The 24,794-nt window shown below is 45.3% G+C and overlaps 2 protein-coding genes across 4 annotated transcripts in view; one reads left to right on the top strand and one right to left on the bottom strand.

Moving 5' to 3' along the window:
- Positions 1-24,794, top strand: part of LOC117761668 (low-density lipoprotein receptor-related protein 1-like) — a 100,812-nt gene that overhangs the window by 54,269 nt on the left and 21,749 nt on the right. For all 3 annotated transcript variants that reach the window (XM_034585764.1, XM_034585763.1, XM_034585766.1), the window contains 29 exons: positions 890-1,112; positions 1,851-2,040; positions 2,151-2,276; positions 3,039-3,179; positions 4,454-4,579; positions 4,663-4,779; positions 5,073-5,153; positions 6,149-6,316; positions 7,866-8,048; positions 8,131-8,328; positions 8,442-8,687; positions 9,193-9,390; positions 10,335-10,539; positions 10,697-10,861; positions 10,960-11,204; positions 11,790-11,921; positions 12,784-13,011; positions 13,849-14,023; positions 17,657-17,751; positions 17,855-18,004; positions 18,304-18,444; positions 18,654-18,779; positions 18,909-19,040; positions 19,181-19,315; positions 19,504-19,633; positions 19,757-19,883; positions 19,989-20,140; positions 20,290-20,414; positions 20,897-21,271. In XM_034585764.1, the coding sequence (XP_034441655.1) occupies positions 890-1,112; positions 1,851-2,040; positions 2,151-2,276; positions 3,039-3,179; positions 4,454-4,579; positions 4,663-4,779; positions 5,073-5,153; positions 6,149-6,316; positions 7,866-8,048; positions 8,131-8,328; positions 8,442-8,687; positions 9,193-9,390; positions 10,335-10,539; positions 10,697-10,861; positions 10,960-11,204; positions 11,790-11,921; positions 12,784-13,011; positions 13,849-14,023; positions 17,657-17,751; positions 17,855-18,004; positions 18,304-18,444; positions 18,654-18,779; positions 18,909-19,040; positions 19,181-19,315; positions 19,504-19,633; positions 19,757-19,883; positions 19,989-20,140; positions 20,290-20,414; positions 20,897-21,271 (4,835 nt within the window). The remainder of the gene's footprint in view (positions 1-889; positions 1,113-1,850; positions 2,041-2,150; positions 2,277-3,038; positions 3,180-4,453; positions 4,580-4,662; positions 4,780-5,072; positions 5,154-6,148; positions 6,317-7,865; positions 8,049-8,130; positions 8,329-8,441; positions 8,688-9,192; positions 9,391-10,334; positions 10,540-10,696; positions 10,862-10,959; positions 11,205-11,789; positions 11,922-12,783; positions 13,012-13,848; positions 14,024-17,656; positions 17,752-17,854; positions 18,005-18,303; positions 18,445-18,653; positions 18,780-18,908; positions 19,041-19,180; positions 19,316-19,503; positions 19,634-19,756; positions 19,884-19,988; positions 20,141-20,289; positions 20,415-20,896; positions 21,272-24,794) is intronic.
- On the bottom strand, positions 21,637-23,787 carry LOC117761673 (delta-type opioid receptor). Its single transcript, XM_034585772.1, has one exon. The coding sequence runs from the start codon at positions 22,948-22,950 to the stop codon at positions 21,919-21,921; it is 1,032 nt and encodes a 343-aa protein (XP_034441663.1). The 5' UTR covers positions 22,951-23,787; the 3' UTR covers positions 21,637-21,918.

Genomic DNA, 24,794 nt, shown 5'->3' with positions numbered 1-24,794 from the left:
GAGATGAAATAGTCCTGCAGCTCTGTGACCCACCTCTCACCAAACTCATATCTCTTTACCCTCTTTCTGTCTCTGTTTCACTTATCTCTCCATTCGGAGGTCTTCATTACTTTTATTACTTGCAATGACTCTCTCTTCACAATAATTAATAATGTTTTTTATCTGCGTTTTCTTGACCCTGAAATGTAAAATCCCCTTCGTCGACATTTATCACTCGCTATTTATTCAAACAGATGAGACATATTGCACATTAAATGGTAGATTTCCACAAGCTTATTAACAAGTAGGTATATCTCTGTCGCACTCTTTCAAATTGCTCTAAATCTTTGCTGTGTAAAGAACTCTCTTATTGATATGACCTCCTTTCTCTCTGGAAAACACTTGCTCATAAACACACACTCTGTGGATTGCAAGCGACAGGGTGATGTGTGTCCGCACAATCCTCGCGGGAAAGACACTTGCCTGCACTAATGCCTGCTATCAATCAGGCTGAGAGAGGAAAGAGGCAGGAGGAGGAGGAGGGAGGACTTTGCAGAAAAGGAGAGGAAGAGACCGATGGAAAAGGAAACCTGAAAAGTTAATGCTAATGTCAGTCATATTCCAGCAGCGGGGAGGACGTTTGTAGTTTTGCTTAATGTGGCTTGTCAGAGCTGCAGTGCTCACAGGCTAAGCTGAGATCAGGTGAAGATTGACTCATACCTGGTGACAAACACTGGTTCGGCCTGTGGGCAGATCAGAACCACAGCGGAGCCTCACTGGAAGCTCTGAGAAGTGTTGATTGCTTTAGGGCAGCTTAGATTTGCCTCTGTCAATACCAGGTTTTCCTTTTTTTATGTTTTGCTGTCTCACATGTGCACTCATCTCATCAGTCCCTCTGTTGCCTCCTCAGGTGGATGTACTGGACGGACTGGGAGGAGGACCCCAAGGAGAGCAAGCGAGGCAAAATCGAGCGGGCGTGGATGGACGGCTCCAACAGGCATGTGTTCCTGACCAGCAAGACGGTGCTGTGGCCCAACGGCCTGAGTCTGGACATCCCACAGGGCATCCTTTACTGGGTGGACGCCTTTTACGACCGCATCGAGATGGTCTATCTCAACAGCACCGAGCGCAAGGTCAGCCATTTTTGAGAATCATTTTGCTGCAGTCTAGAGACGGAGCGGCTCGCTGGAGTCGGAGCGGGAAATTATTCAGAGCAGCTGTGAATGAGCTTTAAAGCAGTGGAAGACTGTGGGTGGTCCGTCGCAATGTAGTCAGGGTCTGAGGGCGTTTCTAACTACTGGTCACTCCTTGTGGCTAAGCTGATTATATTTTGTTTTAAATGGCCCGTGTGTCGGATAAATTTTGGTTTGATGGTGTTGTTTCTAACGCTTTATATTTAAAATCCAGAAACTACAATGTTATTGTTGGTACAGAACAAATTTAATCTAAATATTTACTCTCATAGTCTAAATATCACTGAAAAAGGTTATTTTAGGGCCTCATAGATTTATGATCTTTTTATAACACTATTGCTTAGACACTTGTTCCTTTGGTTAGTGCAATGTTGCTTTATACTATAGACTTTATATAAAAATGTACGACGGATCTACGCGTCCTCCCACTGTCCAGAGCTGAAGCTGAAATATCTGGTACGAAAGCGCATTCGGAGACAGAGTCATAGTAATGATCGGGTGATGGAGCCGCGATAGTGAGTTTCCACACTCAACCAATCACGAGTCAGTCTCAGCTGCAGCTAGCCACCAGTGTTAGATGTGAAGTATAATTAACTTTCACATAAACTTATAGAAGACAAAAACAAATTAAATCACATCACAATTCTATTTCTTTTTGTTTTCCTCACATCAAACCAGACGGTGTACGAAGGTCAGGAACTGAACCACGCCTTCGGTCTGTGCCACTACAAACACTTCCTGTTCTGGAACGAGTACCGCAGCGGCAGCATTTTCAAGCTGGACACAACAACTGGCATCTCCACTCTGCTGCGCAACGAGCGACCGCCCATCTTTGAAATCCGCATGTACGATGCTCAGCAGCAGCAAGGTAACGGGCGACGAATCACGCAGAGATTGGTCTTCTATTCAACCATTTATCCACGTTAGTTCAAACGTCAGGAAGAAATGATGTGTACATTCATGTGTGTTCATCCACAGGCTCTAATGCATGTCGTGTGTACAACGGAGGCTGCAGCAGTCTGTGTTTGGCCATACCAGAGGGCAGACAGTGTGCCTGTGCAGAAGATCAGATATTAGACCCAGCCGACAACACCAGCTGCAAAGGTACAGACATGAATGCATTGTGGGTGGGTGTGTTTGAAATTAAGTCAGTCAGTTAAATTTATTTAGCAGAGCATCTGTCCTTGAGCAAAGTCACAGAGTGCTTCATATAAATAAAAACACCATATGAGTTGTAATAAACAAATATTATATATATATATATATTGTGTATTGTAAATTTTACTGTGAATAAACTTGCAACAAAACAACACTAGAAATGCACAGTTTCAAACTCTACAATGCACAAGGTGAGAGAAAGGCCAATGTGAATACATGTTATTTTCAGTGTGCCAGACTGAAGGCTTTTTCTCATGGAGGTATGGGGGGTTTTATTTCCAGTATGGTGGAAAAGATGAGTCAAGCTGTGTGACAGTGACTGTGTGAACACACCGGAGGAGGCCACAATAACAGCAGCACAATGTTACGCAGTCTGTGTGAGGTCCAGAGTATTCAAGGTGTTCTTGTTATGTTGCCTAACCCCATTCAAGTCAAAGACAGGTGGATCTTAAGATATAATAGACATACAATAAAATATATGTGTTCCCATGTATGTCTTGAATTTCATGTAGCTGCTGGTCAGCTCATGTTTATCCGAGTATGGGTGGGCAAACATTTTTCATGGTATTCTAGTTTTCATGTAACTGCTCTTTTCCACAAACCCCCTCCATTTTCCCTTTTGCAGCGTCTTGAAATCAAAGACTGTATCCTGCCTCTCTGTGACCTCTTTTTCACATTGTGTTTATTCCTCCACTTCTCCCTCCACAGCCAACCCGTCCTACGTGCCCCCTCCTCAGTGCCAGCCTGGAGAGTTTGCCTGCAAGAACAACCGCTGCATCCAGGAGCGCTGGAAGTGTGACGGAGACAATGACTGTTTGGACAACAGCGACGAGGCTCCTGAGCTGTGCCGTGAGTTCCATACACGTACACAGACACCATCTGGACCGGATTTGACTGGTTGGTCTGGGTGTCCACACTCTAAAGCCCCTTTTCCACTGGTCAAAAACCCAATAACATCTGGCTTTTGTCTGCAATAGTAATAGATACAATCAACTCTCCATCCTACATCAAATGACTGAATTATTAGTTCAGGGTCCGATCGGTTGTGATGGAAACACACAGGTGAACATGCAAATTTTTCAAGAGAGCGAGGTGAGAGGGCGCCTCAGTTTTCAGTGCGTTGTGACGTCAAACATGATGCACCGGGGGGAAAAAGAAAGACAAACTACCCTACTGGCAATGGTAAAGCCTTTTTTTTTTTTTTTACATTTACTGGATATACCAGCTAATTTTGGTGTCAAAGAGGTTTTAACACCCACACATATAAAGTGAACGTACCTACCTAGATCAAGATGCAGAACTCTGAGAGCAGAGGCTTCTCGAGGGCACAGTAGCGGCCTGGCTGCGAGGAGAAGGACTCTGAGTGCAGACATACAATAATAATAACTTTATTTGTATAGCACTTATCTAAACAAGGTTACAAAGTGCTTCACACAAAGGTCCATGGCGAAAATGAAGAATCGATTGTAATAAAAGATATTCTGTCAGCCAAATCATGACATGATAAGGTCGAGACCTTAAGTTTGTAGAGAAAACCCAACAGTTCCCACAAACAGATTTGAGCAGGAGCAGAGTCGATTTTACACGCTAACAGAGACTATCTGAGAGCGAGGGCATGGTTTTTAGGAGACGCATTTCAAAATCTGAATGTGAAATGAAGAAATAATGCTCTCAAAATGAAAGAGCACGCCCTTGAATAAAGAAAGGAAAGAAACTCCATACTTGTGTTGGTACCGAGTCAAATGACCTCTGGCAGTCTGAATTTGACAGCCTGGTGACGCCAACAATGAAATGAGAGAGCAGACTTTGAATCGTGCGTGTGTGTGTTTATATGCACAAATTGTGTGTGTATGCGAGTACACAGTGAGTGAGTTTTGTGTGCGAGGAGGAATGTGGCAGTGTCTGTGAATCTGGAAAAGCTCTCTGTCTGTCTGTGGTCAAAGCACAGACACGTTCCCATTCCTGACAAAAACAGAAATCCAGTCCAACGCAGCTAGAATATCTGCCACAGCGTCACGACTCTCCACTCCTTCACCTTTCCATTCCTTGCCGCCCTCACATGGCTTTTCCTCTCCCCTCCGTTTCCCCTCTTGACATCTAATGCGTCCTTTCCTCTCTTCCAGACCAGCACACTTGCCCCACGGACAGATTTAAGTGCAAGAACAACCGCTGCATCCCTCTGCGCTGGCTGTGCGACGGCGACAATGACTGTGGGAACGACGAGGACGAATCTAACACCACCTGCTCAGGTACGCAAACACAAATACCCACATACTAGAATCTGTCAGTTTTCTTTGTTCACATGTGACGCGAGTGTCGTCTTTTATTTTAGCTCGTACCTGCCCACCCAATCAGTACTCATGTGCCAGTGGGCGCTGCATCCCTCTTTCGTGGACATGCGACCTTGATGATGACTGTGGCGATCGGTCGGATGAACCCGCCTCCTGTGGTTGGTCAACATCTCCTCACAATATACAGTAGCTGTAGGGCAGAAGTGGAAAGTAGCAAAAATACAAATTGTGGGAAGTAACAATATACAAATACTTAGTTACATTATACGAAAATATGTAGACGTAAAACTGCACTGGTTTTTTCTAGTTTGGACAAGTATCTGTTCTTCTACTTGAGTAAAGAATGTGTGTACTTTGCCACCTCTGCTGTAGGGTGATTTAGGTCCTTTGACATTTTCAGATTTTAGGAGACATGAGCAGCAACATGTCTGACCTCTCGTTCTGTCCACAGCCTACCCCACATGTTTCCCCCTCACCCAGTTCACCTGCAACAACGGACGCTGCATCAACATTAACTGGCGCTGTGATAACGGTCAGTGTCTGCTCTTAATTTTCCTCGACATCAGCCTCCCCTTGCTTCCCTGTGTCACACCTTTCTCTGCATGTTTTGCCACCAGCCTCATATTGGCACACATTCCTCTTTTATTGTCACCCTGTATGTTGGTGTGTGTTGCTGTTGTTGTTGTTGTTGTTGCTGCTGCTGTTGTTGTTGTTCTGTGTTTGTTGGTTTTGTTCCGTGTTGTGCCGGTCGCCCACTCTGCTGTCTTCCGTTGATTCTGTCTTTCAGAAAAGGATTGTGGTGACGGCTCTGATGAGTTGCATTGTCCAAACCTGCCCGGTTAGTGCATAGATCAACATGCACCAAAACGGCCATGACGCTATAGCCTATAGCTCTTTAGGAGTTGAAACAGAGAGAGATCATTGCTGCTTTTCTGCTAGTTGAACACGGCCACAAGCTGAGGCCAAAACTGCTGCAATTCATTTATTTAGTCTGCTGCACACAGGTCTGAAACAAGATGAAAAGCTAACTCAGTCAGCTAAATACATGGAAACCTCAAATTGCATTTGCTGTGTTGGCAATTAAATTATTGAAACTTGGTTTAATTCAGAGTAGATTTAATTGGATGCAAGTTTAATGATCATAGGAGTTTATCTACAGAACATAGATTTATTTCATTAATAGCTATAATCAACTACTGTAAGATGTCATACGTATAGAAAGTCATGTGTTATTTTGCCCTTTAACATTTGGACCTTAAAGTGCTTCTGAAGCTCTGCTGCCAAGCTTAATGTATCAGCTGGGTACATTCCCTCATGGTGCATGGTGTGATCTATGCAGTTTCTGTCATTATCTGAACTCTCATCTCTCACATTCTATCTCATTTGTATTTCATAGTCACTGTCACTGTGTTAATTGTGAAAGAAGTAATTACTTTCTGCAAATTGATATATGCACTATTTATTTCCCTCTGAGGCAGTGGTGTAATGTGAGAGCGTGGGTGTTGTGTGACTGTGTTTGTTTTTCAGATAATGACTGTGGGGACAACAGTGATGAGGCAGGCTGTAGTCACTCCTGCTCCAGCGCTCAGTTCAAATGCAACAGCGGCCGCTGCATACCGGATTACTGGACCTGCGACGGAGATAATGACTGCGGGGACTACAGCGACGAGACGCACGCAAACTGCACCAATCAGGGTCAGTGTCTTAACCTGCACCGTCAGGTGGTATCTGCTCCATTCACAGTGAGGAAACTCTTCACTGCAGCAGATGACTGTATGTAAGAAATGTTTCTAAGGAATCCAGAAAAATTCAGAAATACATTTTAAGCCTCTGCGCCAGTGGCAGCCAGAGGCATGTTTGCAGGTTGTCCATCCGTCCGTCCCATTCTCATGAACACAATATCTCAAGAGCAACTTGTGAGCTTTTCTTCAAATTTGGTGCAAATGTTTAATTGGACTCAAAGATGAATTCATAAAAAATTGGTGCTCAAAGGTCAACGTCACTGTGACCACACAAAATGCAAAGAAATGTGTTCTCTGGAACCCCCCAGGGAATGTTTTCACTTCGACTCACAGATTAACTGATGACATTTTAGTGGTCAAAGGTCATAGTGACCTCATTAATCTGGGAAAAAAACTGGATGTTGACTGAACTGCAGTGAATCTGCAAAGGCATATAACCCCAGTGCGGTCGTTTTAGTTTAAATTTGTTCAGCAATTTCATTATAAAACGACAGGATTTTTCATTCCTTTCTATATAAAGATGAAAGGAGATAGTTTATCTAATAAATCTTGTTACTTAAGTCTTATTTTTTAGCCCTCACTTGCTTGGTAGACTGGTCTCATGCTGCACTCTGGCAGGATTTGGCCATAACCTGTAATTGTGGTGACTGAAGCCATTCAAAATGTAATGATCGTAACACTCGAGCTGTTATGGGTTAATGGTGCATTAGACCAAGAAAAGACTTGTTTCAATAGCAGTTATTTGAGGCCAGATTACAGTCTACATTGATTTCATTCAGATCTGAACCTGAATAATCTATATATAGTCATGCACGGCCATAGTTATAGTTGCTGTGTAGAAATATGAGCTGCTGCAGCTGATAGGACGGTTGATACTCGGCTTCAACACACTAATAATGTATGATAATGCATTTCTCCTGATCTCACACTTGGACATGAAAAAGCCAGAAGAGGCTGCACATGGTGCATTACACACTCTGGGCCCCGGTCGCCAAGAATAACTCTGAGTAGCTAGTCATTAATAAAAGCTAAAGTCTCTACACTGTCATTTACTCCATGATTTACGCTCGGCGCTAAAATCATAGCTTGTGTTTACATTTCAGTCAGCAGGTGTAATCGGTCCCTCGTGCCTATTAGTCACACTGGCACCAGTCTAATGGGTAACACAGCTGACACGTAATAACGCTCGCTAGACATTTAGAGTGACTGATATCATAACAACACCTGATATTTTGTTGATCTAGTAGTAATTGTCCTTCTATTAAGAGTTAACAAACAGGACGAGTGATTCACTGTCAGCTCTGGGTTTTTAACTAAATCATTGACCTTGAATCTGCTGATGAGACGTGTTGCTACACACTCATTACTTTTTATTGTCCCCTTTTCATATATATATATTACACATCATCTCTGCTTAAGGCTTTGTGTACTGTATTAGTTAATGAGGGCTATGACTGAGGAGAATCTCGTTTTTGAGTCTCATAATGATTTTCTGTTCACAGCCACACGTCCTCCAGGTGGTTGTCATACCGACGAGTTTCAGTGTCGTATGGACAGCCTGTGCATCCCCCTGCGCTGGCGCTGCGATGGCGACACTGACTGCATGGACCTGAGTGACGAGAAGAACTGCGAGGGGGTCACACACATGTGTGATCCAGCTGTCAAGTTTGGCTGCAGGGACTCTGGTGAGGAGGCCATACTCCTAACTAAGTTCTGTGTGAGGTACACAAAGTTTGTTTCTAAAGTTACCCTGCCTTCTGTCCATAGCACGCTGCATCAGCAAAGCCTGGGTGTGCGACGGCGACAGTGACTGTGAGGACAACTCAGACGAGGACAATTGTGAGGCGCTGGTGTGTAAGCTCTCTCATCATGTGTGCGCCAACGACTCCACCATCTGTCTGCCGTCGGAGAAACTTTGCAATGGCAAAGACGACTGTCCAGATGGCTCTGATGAGAAACTCTGTGGTAAGAGACACAGCAGTAGCCAGGCTGAGTAAAACAGATGGTGGCTGGTTTGATAACAGGTCTTTGTAGCTTCTCCATGCATCAGTCATCCTCTGATTTTCTCCGTGTTGCAGACCTGTGTTCACTGGACAATGGGGACTGCAGCCATAACTGCACGGTGGCGCCTGGCGAGGGTTTGATCTGCTCCTGTCCGCTCGGCATGGAGTTAGGCTCCGACAACAAGACCTGTCAGATCCAGAGTTTCTGTGCCAAACACCTGAAGTGCAGTCAACGCTGTGAACAGGACAAGTTCAGTGTGAAGTGCTCATGTTACGAAGGCTGGGAGCTGGAGCCTGACATGGAGAACTGCAAGAGCACAGGTGAGGAACAGTGGAGGAGGGGAGGATGATCAGGGACAAGTGAAAAGAGACCAGTGAAGAAGCTGAACAACTGATATGAGGGTATTTTTCCTCTCTTTATTCAAGTCTTTGAATTGGAGAGCAGGACTTATTGATTTAGCATACATAAAGAGTATAGTTCTCCTAAAGCAGCAACTGGCCAATGAGGAAACATGGGTTTATGACTGTGCTCTTCACTTCCTGGTCTTAGAGACTCTCCAGCAGCGCCCTGTCATTCATCTAGCTGCTGCCTGCTAGGTGCAGATAACTCCTGTCTTATTTACACTGTGTTTTAATTACCCAGGATTAGAGCCTCTTTCAACACAGGCCCACTTTCACACACTGCACGGGAACATGGCTGCAGCGTTTTCCAGCAGAGCTGTTCTGCAGTATTCTCAGTAACAATCATCAGTTTTTAACTCTGAACCATCTGCGTGGTTCTACATTTTAAGATGGCCGCTGATCATTCCGCTTCTTTTTTCCCCAGATCCTTTCAAGCCCTTCATCATCTTCTCAAACCGCCACGAGATCCGCCGCATTGATCTGAATAAGGGAGAGTTCAGCGTGTTGGTACCAGGCCTGAGAAACACCATCGCCCTCGACTTCCATCTCAGCCAGAACGCCCTCTATTGGACCGACGTGGTGGAGGATAAGATCTATCGTGGGAAGCTGTCGGAGAACGGCGGTGAGTGTTTGCAACTGAGTTCATATGCTCACATGCTTATGTTGCATTCACGTGTATGTGTCTGCATGTGGTTGTTGTGTGTAACAGTTAGTGATTGCCGCCAACAGGCTACATATAGCAAGTGTGTGTTTTCATTGCTACAGACTCAACAGCAATAATCAGACACGTCCCGTCCCACTGATTAGAGACACAAAGGAAAATAAAAGGGTTTGAAAAAGGCTGGAGGAGACGGTTCTTTGGTCTCTCAGGACACCATGCATTTACATTCTCTGAGGCCCATTCAGGAAATGCCTTATCACACCCCCTGCTCTGCCACTACTGCATTTAGTTATGTTTCTGTTTATTACATTAACGTGTGTTGTCTCCCAAACATAGCGTTGAGTCATTCGATTAAAGGAATTACACTTAGTGATGCAATGTTAGCTTTAAACCTGAATAACTTGATTGCATCTACATGATTTGTAAATGTTGAAGCCAAATGAATCGGTGCCTCACAGTGGAATCTGAAACGCTGCCATCAGCAGATCCCAGTCCTGGAAGCTTTGATTCATACATTTTATATTACATTAAATACTGTGTGGATTCATTAAGAAACTTAAAGTGGCCTGAAGGGATGTTTATTTTACTGAGGAGCAAAATGAAATGTGATTAGATCTGAGCTCTCCAGCAGGTTTACACAACGAGGGATGATACAAACACAGCCGAGGGAGGAAGAGGGAGGAAGGAATGATGGAATTGATAAAAATAAAGAAAGTAAATTGCAAAGAGAGACAGACAGAAAGAAAGACAGGCACTGCTCCGAAGGAAGGGAGGAGGGAGAGAATTGCAAAAAAAAACCCAGAAAGGAATTTCAAAGAGAGAAAGAAAGAAAAGAAAGACAACATATAAAACAGAAGAAGATGTGTGATTGTCTCTCCTGTCTTCTTCCTTCTCCTTCCTCTCAGCTCTCACTAGCTTCGATGTGGTCATCCAGTACGGACTGGCGACCCCCGAGGGTCTGGCTGTGGACTGGATCGCAGGAAACATTTACTGGGTGGAAAGTAACCTGGATCAGATAGAGGTAGCCAAGCTGGACGGCACCATGAGGACTACACTGCTGGCTGGGGAGGTGGAGCACCCTCGAGCTATAGCCCTGGACCCCCGGGACGGGTAACCACCGCACTGCTCATTCTATCTCCTTATCAGACAACGCTCATTTACAGCATCTTAAAGGGAACATTTTTGGATACAATAACCATGGGTTACACACTCATCCCGCAACTATTGTACCTCATTGTTTGAATAACTCCATGTTGTGGCGTTGCAGGATCCTCTTCTGGACAGACTGGGACGCCAGCCTGCCACGGATTGAAGCTGCGTCCATGAGTGGAGAAGGCAGGAAGACCATCCATAAGGAGACTGGTAATGGAGGCTGGCCCAATGGACTCACTGTGGATTATCTAGAGCGCCGCATCCTCTGGATCGATGCCAGGTCACACAGGAGACACAGAACATGAACATTATTAAAACAGCTAAAAAGCAACTTTTAGTGATGCCCAGAAATCTAACTGAAGATTGTGCTGTGTGTAGATCTGATGCCATTTATTCAGCCAAATATGACGGTTCGGGGCTCATCGAGGTTCTGAGGGGACACGAGTATCTGTCGCACCCCTTCGCCGTCACCATGTACGGGGGAGAGGTTTACTGGACGGACTGGAGGACCAACACACTGGCCAAGGCCAACAAGTGGACGGGGAGCAACGTCACAGTAGTGCAGAGAACCAACACGCAACCTTTTGACCTCCAGGTCTACCATCCATCCCGACAGCCTCAGGGTGAGAAACACATGACAACCCCTCTCAACCTTGCAAAAAAGATCAAAACAACATGTATTTGATAGCCCATTTTATCTGCTGAATATTTCACAACCATAAATATAAACACTACCTGTACCTGTTTCACAGTAAAAGCACTCCGAAGGTTTTTATTGTTGAAGATGTACAGCTTCATACTGTAGATTCCTGGCATTTAGTTGAGTGCATAGCCGTACATTTATCTGAGGAAATTTACAGTCAAACCAGAAACCATATGTCGCAGCTCTGCAGCAGACACGTCCCCTGTGTAGAGAACAAAGTGTGCGAGTTGCAGCAATCCAGCCGTCACGCGTCACGTCAGCTGCACATGCACCCAGTTTCTCCCAGGCGGTAACAATCTGTACAATGTGAGACATCCTCTGCCCTTGACCCTCGGCTAAGATGAGGAAAACCAACAAAAAACACCTTTCAACAGGGATAAAAACCAGGGAAACCTCAGGGAGAGTCACAAGTTAGTTATCTCTCCTGGGGACGGACAGAAGTGCATTAGATGTCTTGTATAATGTGTGTAAAAACACATGCTGAATGATTGTTTCATCTCCCCAGCTCCCAACCCGTGTGAAGCTAAAGATGGGAAGGAGCCGTGCTCTCATCTCTGTCTCATCAACTACAACCAGACGTTCTCGTGCTCCTGCCCTCACCTCATGAAACTGGGCCCCGACAAGCGCACATGCTATGGTAAACCTGAACGCACACACTTGTATTGAAATGCATAATTAAATGCGGCAACTGTAGACAACATACTTTTGATTTCTCTCTGAGCCCTTTGAGCTGCTTGTCTGGGCAAAACTCTTGTTGAATACCATTGTAATCCCTGTCCTTGCAGAATTGTTTACTGTGCATTTTGTATATGTGTGTGTGTGTGTGTGTGTGTGTGAAAGAGAGGATTAAACAATCCGGACTTCATTTTGCTTTGAGGTGCTATTGCTGTGACAACCTTGGTGCGCATTGAAGTGTCTGTGTGTGAAAAGGGAGCGCGGGCCTGTTTATTCAGCGTGTGAGTTTAGTATTCAGGGCAGCACTTTCTATTATCTTCAGGGGTAATGGAATGGAGAGCCCCATTCTGTCTGATGCAGGTATCAGCCACAACCTTCCACATTGCCCACCTCCTCTGGTCCAGGCAATGCAGCCTGACACTGTCATTACTCTCCCCGTCTCCCTTTCTTTTTCTCCCCCACTCTTCCTGTCTATCACTTAAGCTGCACTCAGTTAAATGTTGATAGGACTGTTGAGACCGATCCAGCTGTCGTGTATCTGCACTGACTGAATGCACGGCTGCAGCGTCGAGTTACCCAGCCGGACACAATCGTCCGAGTCAGAGATGCAATTGGATTAACTGTTTGTGCAAGTGGCAGGAATAATGTGCAGACGCACCCAGCTGTGCTGCAACCACCGATACACAGCTCTGGTATTAGTGTGTACTCGTGTATTTGACTCTTGACTTGAAGCTGCGTTTAACTCTTGATTACACACGTTTAATGCTGGATGGAGATTTACTGAAGGATGCATGTCAATATCTTTCCCCCTCTCCCCCCCGCAGAGTCTCGTCAGTTCCTGCTCTACGCCCGGCAGATCGAGATCAGAGGAGTGGACATCGACAACCCGTACTACAACTACATTATCTCCTTCACTGTGCCCGACATCGACAACGTGACCGTGGTGGACTACGATGCTCTGGAGCACCGCATCTACTGGTCCGACGTCCGCACTCAGACCATCAAGAGAGCTTTCATTAACGGCACTGGAGTTGAGACTGTGGTCTCTGCTGGTACGGACGAGACAACGTCGCAGAATGCACACACCATACTCATTGTTTTCAGTGCTTATAGATATAGCTTCGCCAACAAGGTTATGTTTTTGTTTGTGTTTCGGTCTCTTCTTGCAATAAGGAGCTTTCAGAAAGTGTTCCTGCCACTAGAGACTAAAAACAGAATTGATAATAAATTGAGTTTATATAAATCCATCTATATACAAATCTATATTTGTATAGAAAAGTACAAATCATTGTTCAGTAAAGCCTTCTTCTGAACAGCAATTATCCAATCAGAGCGCAGGCGCTTAGCAAAGTGCTCATCAAGCCTTCGTCAGAGTGATGCTGTGAAAAGCAAAGCAATTGACGGATGGTGTCTTCATGGCTAAGACATGCAGCTTTAGCCTCCATCTTTCACCACCTGAAATACATATTTGAGACCGTTTAACATTATTCTTTTATGAATTTCTTTTTAAAAAAGTCACCTGAGGATGAAGTTTTTCAATCAAATTATGAGTTATTCTTAATTAAAAAGCAGATAAAGCCTGTCTTTCTCCACCACTGTGTGAAATCAAAGAACCACTGTTTCAGATATTACTTAGAACTTTAGAGTATTAAATCTGCCACAGTTGTCACAGTAAGCTGATGTGCTTCAGTGAAAAGCTGAACATGCATAGCAACAGTGAAAAAAGAAGGGAGGGGCTCAGTGAAGGGTGAAAATGTCTTTTGCTGCAGTTCTTCTCCTTTTTCTCTCTGATTTATAAATTTGACAAGAGGTCAAAGACCTTTTAGATTTTTCTTTCAGATACATAATACGACTGAGAAGGCTGATTAATGACTCCGTGTGTTTTTCAGATCTGCCCAACGCCCACGGTCTCGCAGTGGACTGGGTGTCCAGGAACTTGTTCTGGACCAGCTACGACGCCAATAAGAGGCAGATCAACGTCGCCAGATTAGACGGCTCCTTTAAAAATGCTGTCATCCAAGGCCTGGACAAACCACACTGCCTGGTGCTGCATCCAATACTGGGGTGGGTCATATGCACACACACTTGCATACACAGACACACACAAACACACACAAACATTGGGTCTGCTCAGCCATCCTTATTAGGACGTTACATTGACTTCCTTTCTTTGGTGGCGGCTGTGCCTCCGGAGGAAGAGCGGGTCGTCCACTTACCAGAGGGTCGGCAGTTCGATCTACATTTCAAATGCTGAAGTGTCCTTGGGCAATTGTTACTGAGTTGCTCCTGACAACTGTGGCAGCAGAGACATGCATGCCTGTAGATGCACTGAATGTGTGTGTGAATGGGTGAATGACTGTAAAGTGCTTTGAGTGGGCATGAAGACTCGAAAAGCTCTATGTAAATACAGACCATTTACCATTGTGGACCTCCTGAAGGACTCCGTCCTGTGTCTGCTCTGTGTTGCGTTCTCGTTCTGGTCACATGTGCACGCCCCCGGTACCATTCACACTAAAATGAGGTTTTGCCTTGGTCTGGTACTCCACACGTGTACCTGATCCCACACTCCATTCCATTCCAGTAGTTGGGTGAATTGTACCAGGAGCTTGCGTAGTAAACAGATACAGTAAGCGCGGTCACAAATGTTGGGCTTCACGCAGACGTCCACATAAGGGTCTGTGTGGACCCTTGTGGACATGGGTGGATGGGGAGATTTACTTCACGAGGTCTGTAGCAGATCCCAGAGGACTGGCAAAGGCACAAAGTATGAATTTGTCTGAGGCAAACTCTTATTCCTAAACTACAATTCTACCGCTAACCTTAACCAGGAGCTCAGAAATGAAGTTAGGACCAAGATTTGGTCCCCATAAGGTCTACTGGTCCTGACAAGCACAGTGTTTATACTTGAAAAAGCCCTAAAAGGTAACAAAAAAGAGCACGCACACATTCACACACACTCCATTAAGATGTGACAATCGGTCAAAATGAAGTTGTTGCTCTCAGACACCCTCCTGATTTCACCTTTAACCTACACACACACTGAAGTGCACACACACACACACACACACAGTTGCACACACTGAGGCAGTGTCTGGCTGTCAGCCCCCCCTCTGTTTGCAGTCAGCGACGACAGGCAGAGGCGTTTGGTATAAATGGTCCCTGACCTCTGACTGTTCTTCTCTCGGAAGTCCTTCTAATTTTTCCTCCCCCTGCTTCATCTTTCTCCTGAGTCTCTCTCTTCCTCCCTTTTGCTCCATTTCTAATTTTAAAGACAGCTCCTGTGCTCAGATAGTACCTATGAATTATTTAGAGCCGATGTGACTTTCTGTCGCTATTTCTGCTTTAATGTGTATCTTCCATCCTGTCCCCTCCTGCCTTGTTCAACAAATGTCAATTTTTTCCTTTCTGTCCTCCCGCTTGAAACCTCAGCCCCCTCAGCTCCCCGACCTGGCCTCGGCCTCTCTCCCCTCTTACCGGAGACACACACCATCTGTATCTGTATTTATAGATTTTTTGTTTTGTCCTGCGAGACTGCGCTTGCCTTCGAGTATTTGAGGTGGATGAAGGAAGGATATTTTCTTAAGAATTGTTTTTGCCGTCTCGTGTTTTTTCTGTGTATTCCTTCCTCTCTTTAAAAGACTTAGCCGACTTACGCAAAGGAATGTTTCTGATCTGAGCGTTGTTGGCATGGGGGAAAATGAGAAGCAGATGTTAGATCCATACGCTTGGGCTGTCCTCGCTTTCTGGCACACACACACACACACACACACACACACACACACACACACACACACACACACACACACACACACACACACACACACACACACACACGCACACACTGCCCAGAATATGCTCACAAGTGGGTGGGGGCAGAGGCAGTCGAAGAGAGAGAAACTCAAACTTTAGCGTGTGTGTGTGTGTGTGTGCAACTGGCCTTCGTGTCTTAGTGTGAATGCGCTAAAATACGACAGTGTGGGAGTTTAATGATTCAAAAACTTTATTTAAAGGCATGTTAACAAACAAATGAAGGGTGTGGTGGATGTGGTGAGATTCAACAGGAAGTGGGTGATGGGGCCAGAGGATAGATACCCTTTAAACATAGACAAGCACATTTTCTAAACACACTCAGTCATACTGTCCTTCTCGTGTGTGTGTGTGTGTGTGTGTGTGTGTGTGTGTGTGTGTGTGTGTGTGTGTGTGTGTGTGTGTGTGTGTGTGTGTGTGTGTGTGTGTGTGTGTGTGTGTGTGTGTGTGTGTGTGTGTGTGTGTGTGTGTGTGTGTGTGTGTTGATGAGTGAGGACTTTGACCAGTTTTAAGAGCAAAGAACTTGAAGGCAAAAGGAAGGTGTTTATGTGAGAGTGTTTATGGTGTGGGAGAGTGAGGGAGGCAGCGATGGGATGATGAGTCAGAGACAACATTTTTCAGCGCCTGAGTTGAACTCGCAGACACACACACACACACACACACACACACACACACACACACACACACACACACACACACACACACACACGCTCTGAATGAGATGTAGAGCTTTTCTTAGCAAAATTACAAAGTAGTTGTAATTAAGTAGCACATACCTCCGCCAAGGCCTTACAGCCCCATTATGAATCCACATTTAAATTCACTGCATCCAATTGTACACACTCATTAATATCGCTCCCATAAAAATGGCAGATTTAGTTTTATCAAGATTCATGAATCGTTCTCTGAGTAATCGACAATAAAGTTGAAAGTTAAAGAAAGTGAAAAAGAAATTCTGGATCAGCCCCCTGATCTGGATCCACACCAGAATGTAATGGACTCTTCCCTGACACACACCGCACCCTTCCACCAAGTTCTGTGGTAATCCGCCCAGTCGTTTTTGCGTAATCCTGCCAACTATCAAACAAACGCAGATGAACAACGTAACCTTCTTGGCGGAGGTATAAATGGAGATGAAAAGCACAGCAAACCAAACAAGACAAAGATGATCACTTCATAAAACAGAGGGGAATAAAATTAATTACACACAAAATAAAACACTGTATATGTCATATTCAGTCATTGGAGCTGTACGATAAGAAAGAGTTTTTAAGAATGTTGAATGTTAAGGATGTTGACTTGTCTGATCTTGATAAGTTGTGTGATATGAGAATAACCAGAAGTGCTTCATACACAGATTAAAGTGAACACACAGGGGGTTAATAAGTCCTTGAGGGAGTCAGGAACGAGGCCAAATAAAACATGGCCATAGAGAAACACAACTTCCCTGTAATCAATCAACAAAAATAAGAAAGAAAAACTATTATTCTAGAGAAATTTTACTTAATAGAGCTGTAAAATCTCTGCGGTTGATGAAGGAGTGGAGCTTGTGAGCTGTTTGAAATGTCTTCCATGCGACAGAAGGTTCAGGCAACAAATTGATTTCCTCAGATCATGTGATCATTAGAGATATATGTCAGTTAAAAAAAAAAGACATCAATTTTACCAAACTTTGAGAAATGAGTTTTGTGCTGAAGGGTTTGTGAGTGTTATTGGGTGGCATTATTGATTTAAGTTTGGTCGCTCAGGCAGACTGTGAAGTGCTGAAAATAAATCAAAAGCTCTCTCTCTGTGTCAGTCTCTGTCCGTCTCTCTCCCTCTGTCTGTCTACATCTCTCTTTCTCATGTCTACTGCGATTTTTGCTGATTCTCTGTGTCTGCCTCCCTCAGGAAACTCTACTGGACAGATGGGGACAACATCAGCATGGCCAACACAGACGGCAACAACCGCAGCGTCCTCTTCACCAACCAGAAGGGCCCTGTCGGTGAGTGTCGAGCTGCGCTTTTCCTGTGTGACAGCGTTAGACACAGCGCTCCCTAGTGACAGGGCCCGTCATTACACATCTGAGCTGTCTTGTGTTTCCCCAGGTCTCTCCATCGACTTCGACACGGAGCAGCTTTACTGGATCAGCTCAGGAAACAGCACCATCAACCGCTGCAAACTGGACGGCTCAGGACTGGAGGTGCTGGAAGGTGTCAAGGGGAAGCTGACCAAGGCCACCGCTCTGGCCATCATGGGTACGTCTCCAGAAAATGTTCATTTCAGCCACTGATGAAGGCAGAGAGTTCAGCCATGACGTATGATAAACTTAACCGTGTTGCAGATTTATATTTCGGTCTTTAAATGTTAATTGAAAGCTAATGTTTCCTTCAAGTCACCTCATGTGCTCTCCAAGTGCCCTTTTCACCAATTTCCTAGAGAATAATTCATGATAATTATGAGTGTGTGCAATTTCTTTGCTGCTTCTGAGAAGACCCTCTAGAGTTACATCAGGTTTCACTGAAGTGTTGATCGTCCGGTGTGTTGTGTCCTTCAGGAGAGAAGTTGTGGTGGGCGGATCAAGGAACAGACCAGATAGGAACCTGTGACAAGAAGGACGGTGGAACCTGGAAAATCCTGAGGAACAGCACGTCCCCCATGATGCACATGAAAATCTACAATGAAACCGTGCAGAAAGGTGCTGGACTGGCTGCCGTGTGCCAGCCTTTTCTGAGCTTAAAGAACTTTTATTTTGGTTAAATTACTGCAGGAAAAAATGTCCCTGTCTTGTTTAAGGTCTGTTTTGCTTGTTGCATGTTATCGACGCTAAAAAAACATGTGTTTATGTCCCTGCAACTGCTCTATGATTTCTTTTGTGCGTTTGTTCCTGTGCTTTTATGTTCCCAGGCACTAATCTTTGCAGTATTAACAATGGAGACTGTTCCCAGCTGTGTCTCCCCACCTCCCCGACCACCAGAGCCTGCATGTGCACAGCAGGATACAGCCTGCGCATGGGACAGCAGTCTTGTGAAGGTACGGCACACTCATATACGTACTGTATTCTGTTTTGGGCTGAAGAAACTGATGAAAAAGATAAATGTGTGATGCAGAACAAACTTTCGAAAAGGCTATAACCTGGGGAGGATTGTTTGTTTGGTGCAGGAGTTGGATCTTTCCTGTTGTACTCTGTGCATGAGGGCATACGTGGTATTCCTCTGGACCCATCTGACAAGTCTGATGCCCTCGTACCGGTGTCAGGCACTTCCTTAGCTGTCGGCATAGATTTCCATGCTGGTAAGACTCTGTCCAACCTGCTACATTAGATATGAAATACATTCTCATGCATGAAGGCACATATCTCTTTACTGTGTGATACTATATAAGGCTAGAGGAAAGCTGCAGTCGGTCCGACTCTTATTATGTTTTCTTTCCAGATAATGACACTATCTACTGGGTGGATATGGGCCTGAGCACCATCAGCAGGGCCAAGAGAGACCAGACCTGGAGAGAGGATGTGGTCACTAATGGTATTGGCAGAGTGGAAGGCATCGCTGTTGACTGGATAGCAGGTGAGACACGCAGTAAAGACAGTCTGTTACCATGCAGTAAAAGAGGAAAAATTAGATAACTTGAAAGTAAGCTGAACCTATCGCACTAAGAGAGGGGGAAAAAAACGAGGTCAGACAGGGTTCACTTCTGCATCAGCGAACCTGCACATCAGCCGGAGCATCATTGCTTCCTCCTCCATCCTCCACAGGAAACATCTACTGGACGGACCAAGGGTTTGATGTGATCGAGGTTGCCAGATTGAACGGCTCCTTCCGCTATGTGGTGATCTCCCAGGGCCTGGACAAGCCTCGAGCCATCACCGTCCACCCAGAGAAAGGGTGAGAGGACACAGCACCGGCAGTAGCTCCAATTACCATCCTAGCTGTCTTTAGCTCCTGCTCCAGTAGTTTCTCTCCTTGTCGATTCATGATCTCTGTGTCTTGCCGTGTTTATGTTTGCAGCTACCTGTTCTGGACAGAGTGGGGTCAGTATCCGCGTATCGAGCGGTCTCGTCTGGACGGTTCTCAGAGGGCCGTCCTGGTCAATGCCAGTATCAGCTGGCCCAACGGTATCTCCATCGACTATAAGGTAAAGCATTGCAGATCGTTCTAGCTTCTTTATCACTGCTTTAAAATGCAGAGAGTGAACTTTACATCGCAACATTACTGTGTGTGTGTGTGTGTGCGCACATAGGAGAGTCTGCTGTACTGGTGCGATGCCAGGACGGACAAGATTGAGCGAATCAACCTTGAAACGGGAGAAAACAGGGAAGTGGTGCTGGCCAATAACAACATGGACATGTTCTCTGTGTCGGTGTTTGAGAGCTACATTTACTGGAGCGACAGGTCAGATTTACCCCCACAAGTCTCCTGTAATGGTTCTCACTGATAGTTGTGATATCTGTCTGATATCATTTGTAATATTTATATTAATCATCTGTAATATCTGCAAACATCAGTCACCGTTTAATGCTGTTTGTCTGTGTGCTTTAAAGGACACATGCTAATGGCTCCATAAAGAGAGGCAACAAGGACAATGCCACAGACTCGGTGTCTCTGAGGACTGGTATTGGAGTACAGCTAAAAGACATAAAGGTTTTCAACAGGGCCAGACAACAAGGTAAACACTGTGGTTTCTGTTAAATCTGTAAAACTGTTCAAACTGAAGCATTTTAAAGACAGGACAGGAAAAACTTGATCCCACGTCGGGGAACTTGTTACAGCACCAGATTGTCAGAAGGAGGTAGACAAGAGAGCACGTGAAAGTATAGAATACAAGAAAAAATGTAAATAAATAAAAACACATGCACATAATATACATCTGTCTCTACAGATGGAAATATTGTGTGTTGAGAAATGTATTTATGTAAAGTGCAGTGGTGCAAGATCATTGCATGAGGATGTATACTGTATTTGTGCATTATATAGACATATACATGCATATATAGACTGTTAAAAGTATATATGTAAATATATGTGTAATATATATATATGTAATAGGTGAATTTCACAATAAGAGGCATACATATAGAATTTTCACTGAAAAAAATATTTCAAAACTGTAGTTGATAATAACGTCATTGGTTTCATGTGTGTCTACAGGAACTAATGTGTGCAAAGACAAAAATGGTGGCTGCCAGCAGCTCTGTCTTTTCCGTGGCAACGGGCAGCGCACATGTGCCTGCGCCCATGGCATGCTGGCCGAGGACGGCAGCGGCTGCCGTGACTACGATGGCTACCTGCTCTACTCAGAGCGCACCATACTAAAGAGCGTCCACCTGTCAGACGAAAACAACCTGAACGCACCCATTAAACCTTTTGAGGACCCAGAGCACATGAAGAACGTCATTGCGCTCACTTTCGACTACAGAGGAGGTGGAGGGAAGGGAGCTAACCGCGTCTTCTTCAGCGACATCCACTTTGGCAACATCCAGCAGATCAGCGATGATGGATCTGACCGCAAGACTGTAGTCGAGAGTGAGTTTATCCACATATTAAGTTTGTGTAAACCTTTTTTTTGCCTCCTCTCATTCTTTAAAAAGACGCACTCAGCTTCCTTCCCCATTAATCTCCCCCCTTTTCATTATTATCATCAAGCATCATTTCTGGTAATTCCACTTTTTTGTGGATAACAAAGAAATGAAAACACTTCAACTGATCTAAACAGAACCAGGAAGCTTTTATTCTGAAGTTGTAGCCAAGGTTTAGATAAAAAGAACTTTATTTTTTTGATCAGTGTTTTGAGAACAGAGTGTATACAAACATAAGCAAGCCCAGTGACACACAGAGCTTTATTCACCTTGTGTCAACACAACCAAACACAGCTGCACCATTAATGTTTGACCAAAGTTCCTTTACTTGAGTCTGTTTTACAAGGAATGTATGATTCAACATTGTTTGTGCCGCTGTCCCTGTAGAGCAGCACCTCCCAAAACAATTGGTTTGATCGTGTACATGATGTCCAGGCTTTGTGAGAGTTCTCTAGAGGACTTGTTCCAAATGCTGATCATGTCCGTTTTGCTCATATGAGTATTTCTGCCACTCGGCTTGTAAATGTTTTATTGCAGTTCCCAGTTTGGATTTGCTGAGTGTTTAAGTGTCAGCTGTTTAGTTCTATTAAGTTTTCAGGCAGCAGTCGTGGCCACAGCCCCACTGGCTCTTTCCCCTCCCCTCTTGAACAGCCTCAGCAGGTCTTGTCTGAACTTTTCGGACATGAGCACGTAGAGGATGGGGTTCATCACTGTCGAGGAAGTCGCCATGAGGCGTGCAAACACACTGAAGGGGCCATAACGTGGTGAGGCGCCAGTGGCCCCTGAGCTATTGTCCACCAGCAGGTCCAGCATCAGGCCATAGGATGGCAGCCAGCACAGGGTAAAGGCCAGCACCAGCATGGCCGATGTCTGTGTCACTTTGCTCTGGTAGCGCTCCACTTGGGGCGCCCTGCCAGCATTCCGACTCCTCCACAGGAACAGGTAGATGCTGCCATATGCCACTGCGATGGTGACGAGTGGAAGCAAGAACGCCATGAGAAAGTGAAGCAGCCCGTAGATCATCTGGTCTCGGTGGGACAGGAAAGCAAAGCAAGCAAGTCCGTCGGGGGCTTGTTTAGGGGTCCCCACGGAGCGAAATACCAGTTGAGGGAGAGCCAGGCTGCAGGCCGGGACCCAGAGGAGCACAGCAGCTAATGACACCCGGCGTGGGGAGAGGACAGAAAAAGCTCTCGCAGGGTGCACCACAGTCAGGTAGCGCGACGCTGCCAGCGTGGCCAGCGTGAAGGCACTCGCCGAGGAGCAGGCTGATCCCAGGAAACTCACCAGGCGACACATCACGTCTCCAAACACCCACCGCTGCATAGCTATGGCGATGGTGTGGAAGGGGAGCATGGAGAGCAAAAGCAGGTCAGCGGCGCTCAGAGCCACCAGGAGGGTGTCCGTCCCCGTGCCCGTCAGGGAGCTGCGAGGAGAAGATCCAACATGTCCCACTCCTCTCCTGCGCCTCCCACACAGGATCACCATCACCATAGTGTGGCCCCCGACCCCCAGCACCAGAATCAGTGCGTCTAATGCTGGAACCAGGACATGCTCCACGTTGCCCGGCCCGGTGTCACTGCTGTTCCCCTGCAGATCCCCTGAACCTGTAGAGTCCCATGGCTGCATCTTGTCTTCAGTTTACTGCCACTGTTAAAACACTGTTGGCTTCTGGTTGGGTCAATATGCTCAAGCCAGTCATAAAACTACTGATAACGCATGTGGGAATGATTACTCATGCTGTGGGTGCACTCAGAAATACCACCACACAGATTTCCAGTTGTTTAACATCTAGAGTGTTGTTTAAAATGAACCAATAAGGACTGAATATGATATGTAATACACTTTATATGTATATAAGTTCCTACTTAGTGAGTGTTAAATGGACATTACCTCCTAGAAACTGTTCTTTAAAACACATCCAGCAAATGACCTCTCTCATATAGTTGTGTTAAAGCTGCTTCCCATGTGTTGTATATGAAGAAAGCCACAGTCCTCGCAATCAGCTCCACCTCTGATTGGCTGGGGGCGATAGAGGGAGCAAAATATCACCAGACCCCTCCAGTGAAGTCAAGGCACCACTGATTTCTCAGCTGCATCCTTCCCCAAAAGACTCTTGTTAAGATTGTCCAAGTGTTGAGGGCTAAATTCTGCAGATTGCTTGATTTCCTGTCATCTCCGCATGAAACCCCAATCAGGCTCGGCAATCCGCAATCAGTCTTTCTCCTGCCTCCCAAGGAAGGAGGTCTCATCAGAAAACACAGTGGTTTCAGAGGAGCGATAGAGACGGAAATAGCTCGACAGAAAGATAGGATGAATCCCACTAAACGGCAGGTGAACTCTGGACTGATTATCACAGAGCTGGAGAGATGTGGGCCGGCCTGCTTTTTGTGGGAGGGTCTAACAAGGCCATACACCGTATTTTTCCCATGGTCCATTGTTTCTGTTCATTTTCTGAGAGGATCTGTATTTTCTAGAAGTGCTGCACCTGCACACACACATACAGACACACATGTAGATAAAGAATAAACACATAGAGACGCAGTGAAGAAGTGTTTCCCTTCAGAAATCAGGGTAATTATTGACCGCCAGGCTGACAGAAATCACTAAACTGTATCTCACCTACTTTAGATAACTGCAATAAAAGACTATCTGCGTCAGTGTAACCAGTTCAGCTCGGCGGCTGTAAATCCAGCTCATCTGCATCATTGCAAACACAAACGTAAGAACCCCAGATTGGCTTAGGTCAACAAGATAAACAAGTGAAAATCAGGAATTTAAGTCAAGCTCCGCTGCAGGCCAAAGATTTACAATTCATTAACAGCTCTGGGAAAAAAGAGGAAATGGAGGTGAATGGATTTCACGTTGCTCCGTATCGATTTTTACAGACGTTGATTTATGATCGTGAGAGGCAGAGGGGAGCTGCTGCCTCTGCTCGAGTTGCTTTGCTTCATTCAGACGACTGTGTATTACGGAGCAGACAAATGTTGATTCATGGCCACTGGTGCGGCTGTGACTCAGGGGTAGAGCGGGCCATCCTCTAACCATAGGGTAGGCGGTTCAATCTCAGTCCTCCCCATTGTCCTTGGGCAAGATATTGAACCGCATAGAAAAAGTGCTGCCCATAGATGATCTGTATTAATGTGTGAATTGAAAAAAAGAGACGATAGAAGTGCTATATGAATACAGACTAGGTGAATCTCTCTTGCCGAGCTGCAACAAGAGTGAGGTCGTCTCCGTTCCTGGAAAAAAAAGTGTCTGTAATCATCAGACCCTCAATGTTCCTCTGCAGACACAATAACAAGAAGACAACCACGGCCAGTTATCTCGTATTTAAGTGATCTGTTTTTAAATGAACTCTTCCTGAAGTACATTTAAGCGTGTGTGTTGTTTCTCAACCAGTTTCTCTGCTGCCAGAGAACGCTGTGTTCCTCCATCTTAGCTGCTTGTCCTCCGTCCTCCCTTCTTACTCA

Source organism: Hippoglossus hippoglossus, chromosome 5, assembly GCF_009819705.1.
Source record: "Hippoglossus hippoglossus isolate fHipHip1 chromosome 5, fHipHip1.pri, whole genome shotgun sequence".
In the NCBI taxonomy this organism is placed as follows: Eukaryota; Metazoa; Chordata; class Actinopteri; order Pleuronectiformes; family Pleuronectidae; genus Hippoglossus; species Hippoglossus hippoglossus.
Note: the sequence above shows the minus strand (reverse complement) of the source record. Positions and strands in the feature narration are given on the sequence as shown.

Coding starts and splice junctions, on each gene's coding strand:
- LOC117761673 (XM_034585772.1), bottom strand. CDS start 22,950: ATGCAGCCATGGGACTCTACAGGTTCAGGGGATCTGCAGGGGAACAGC.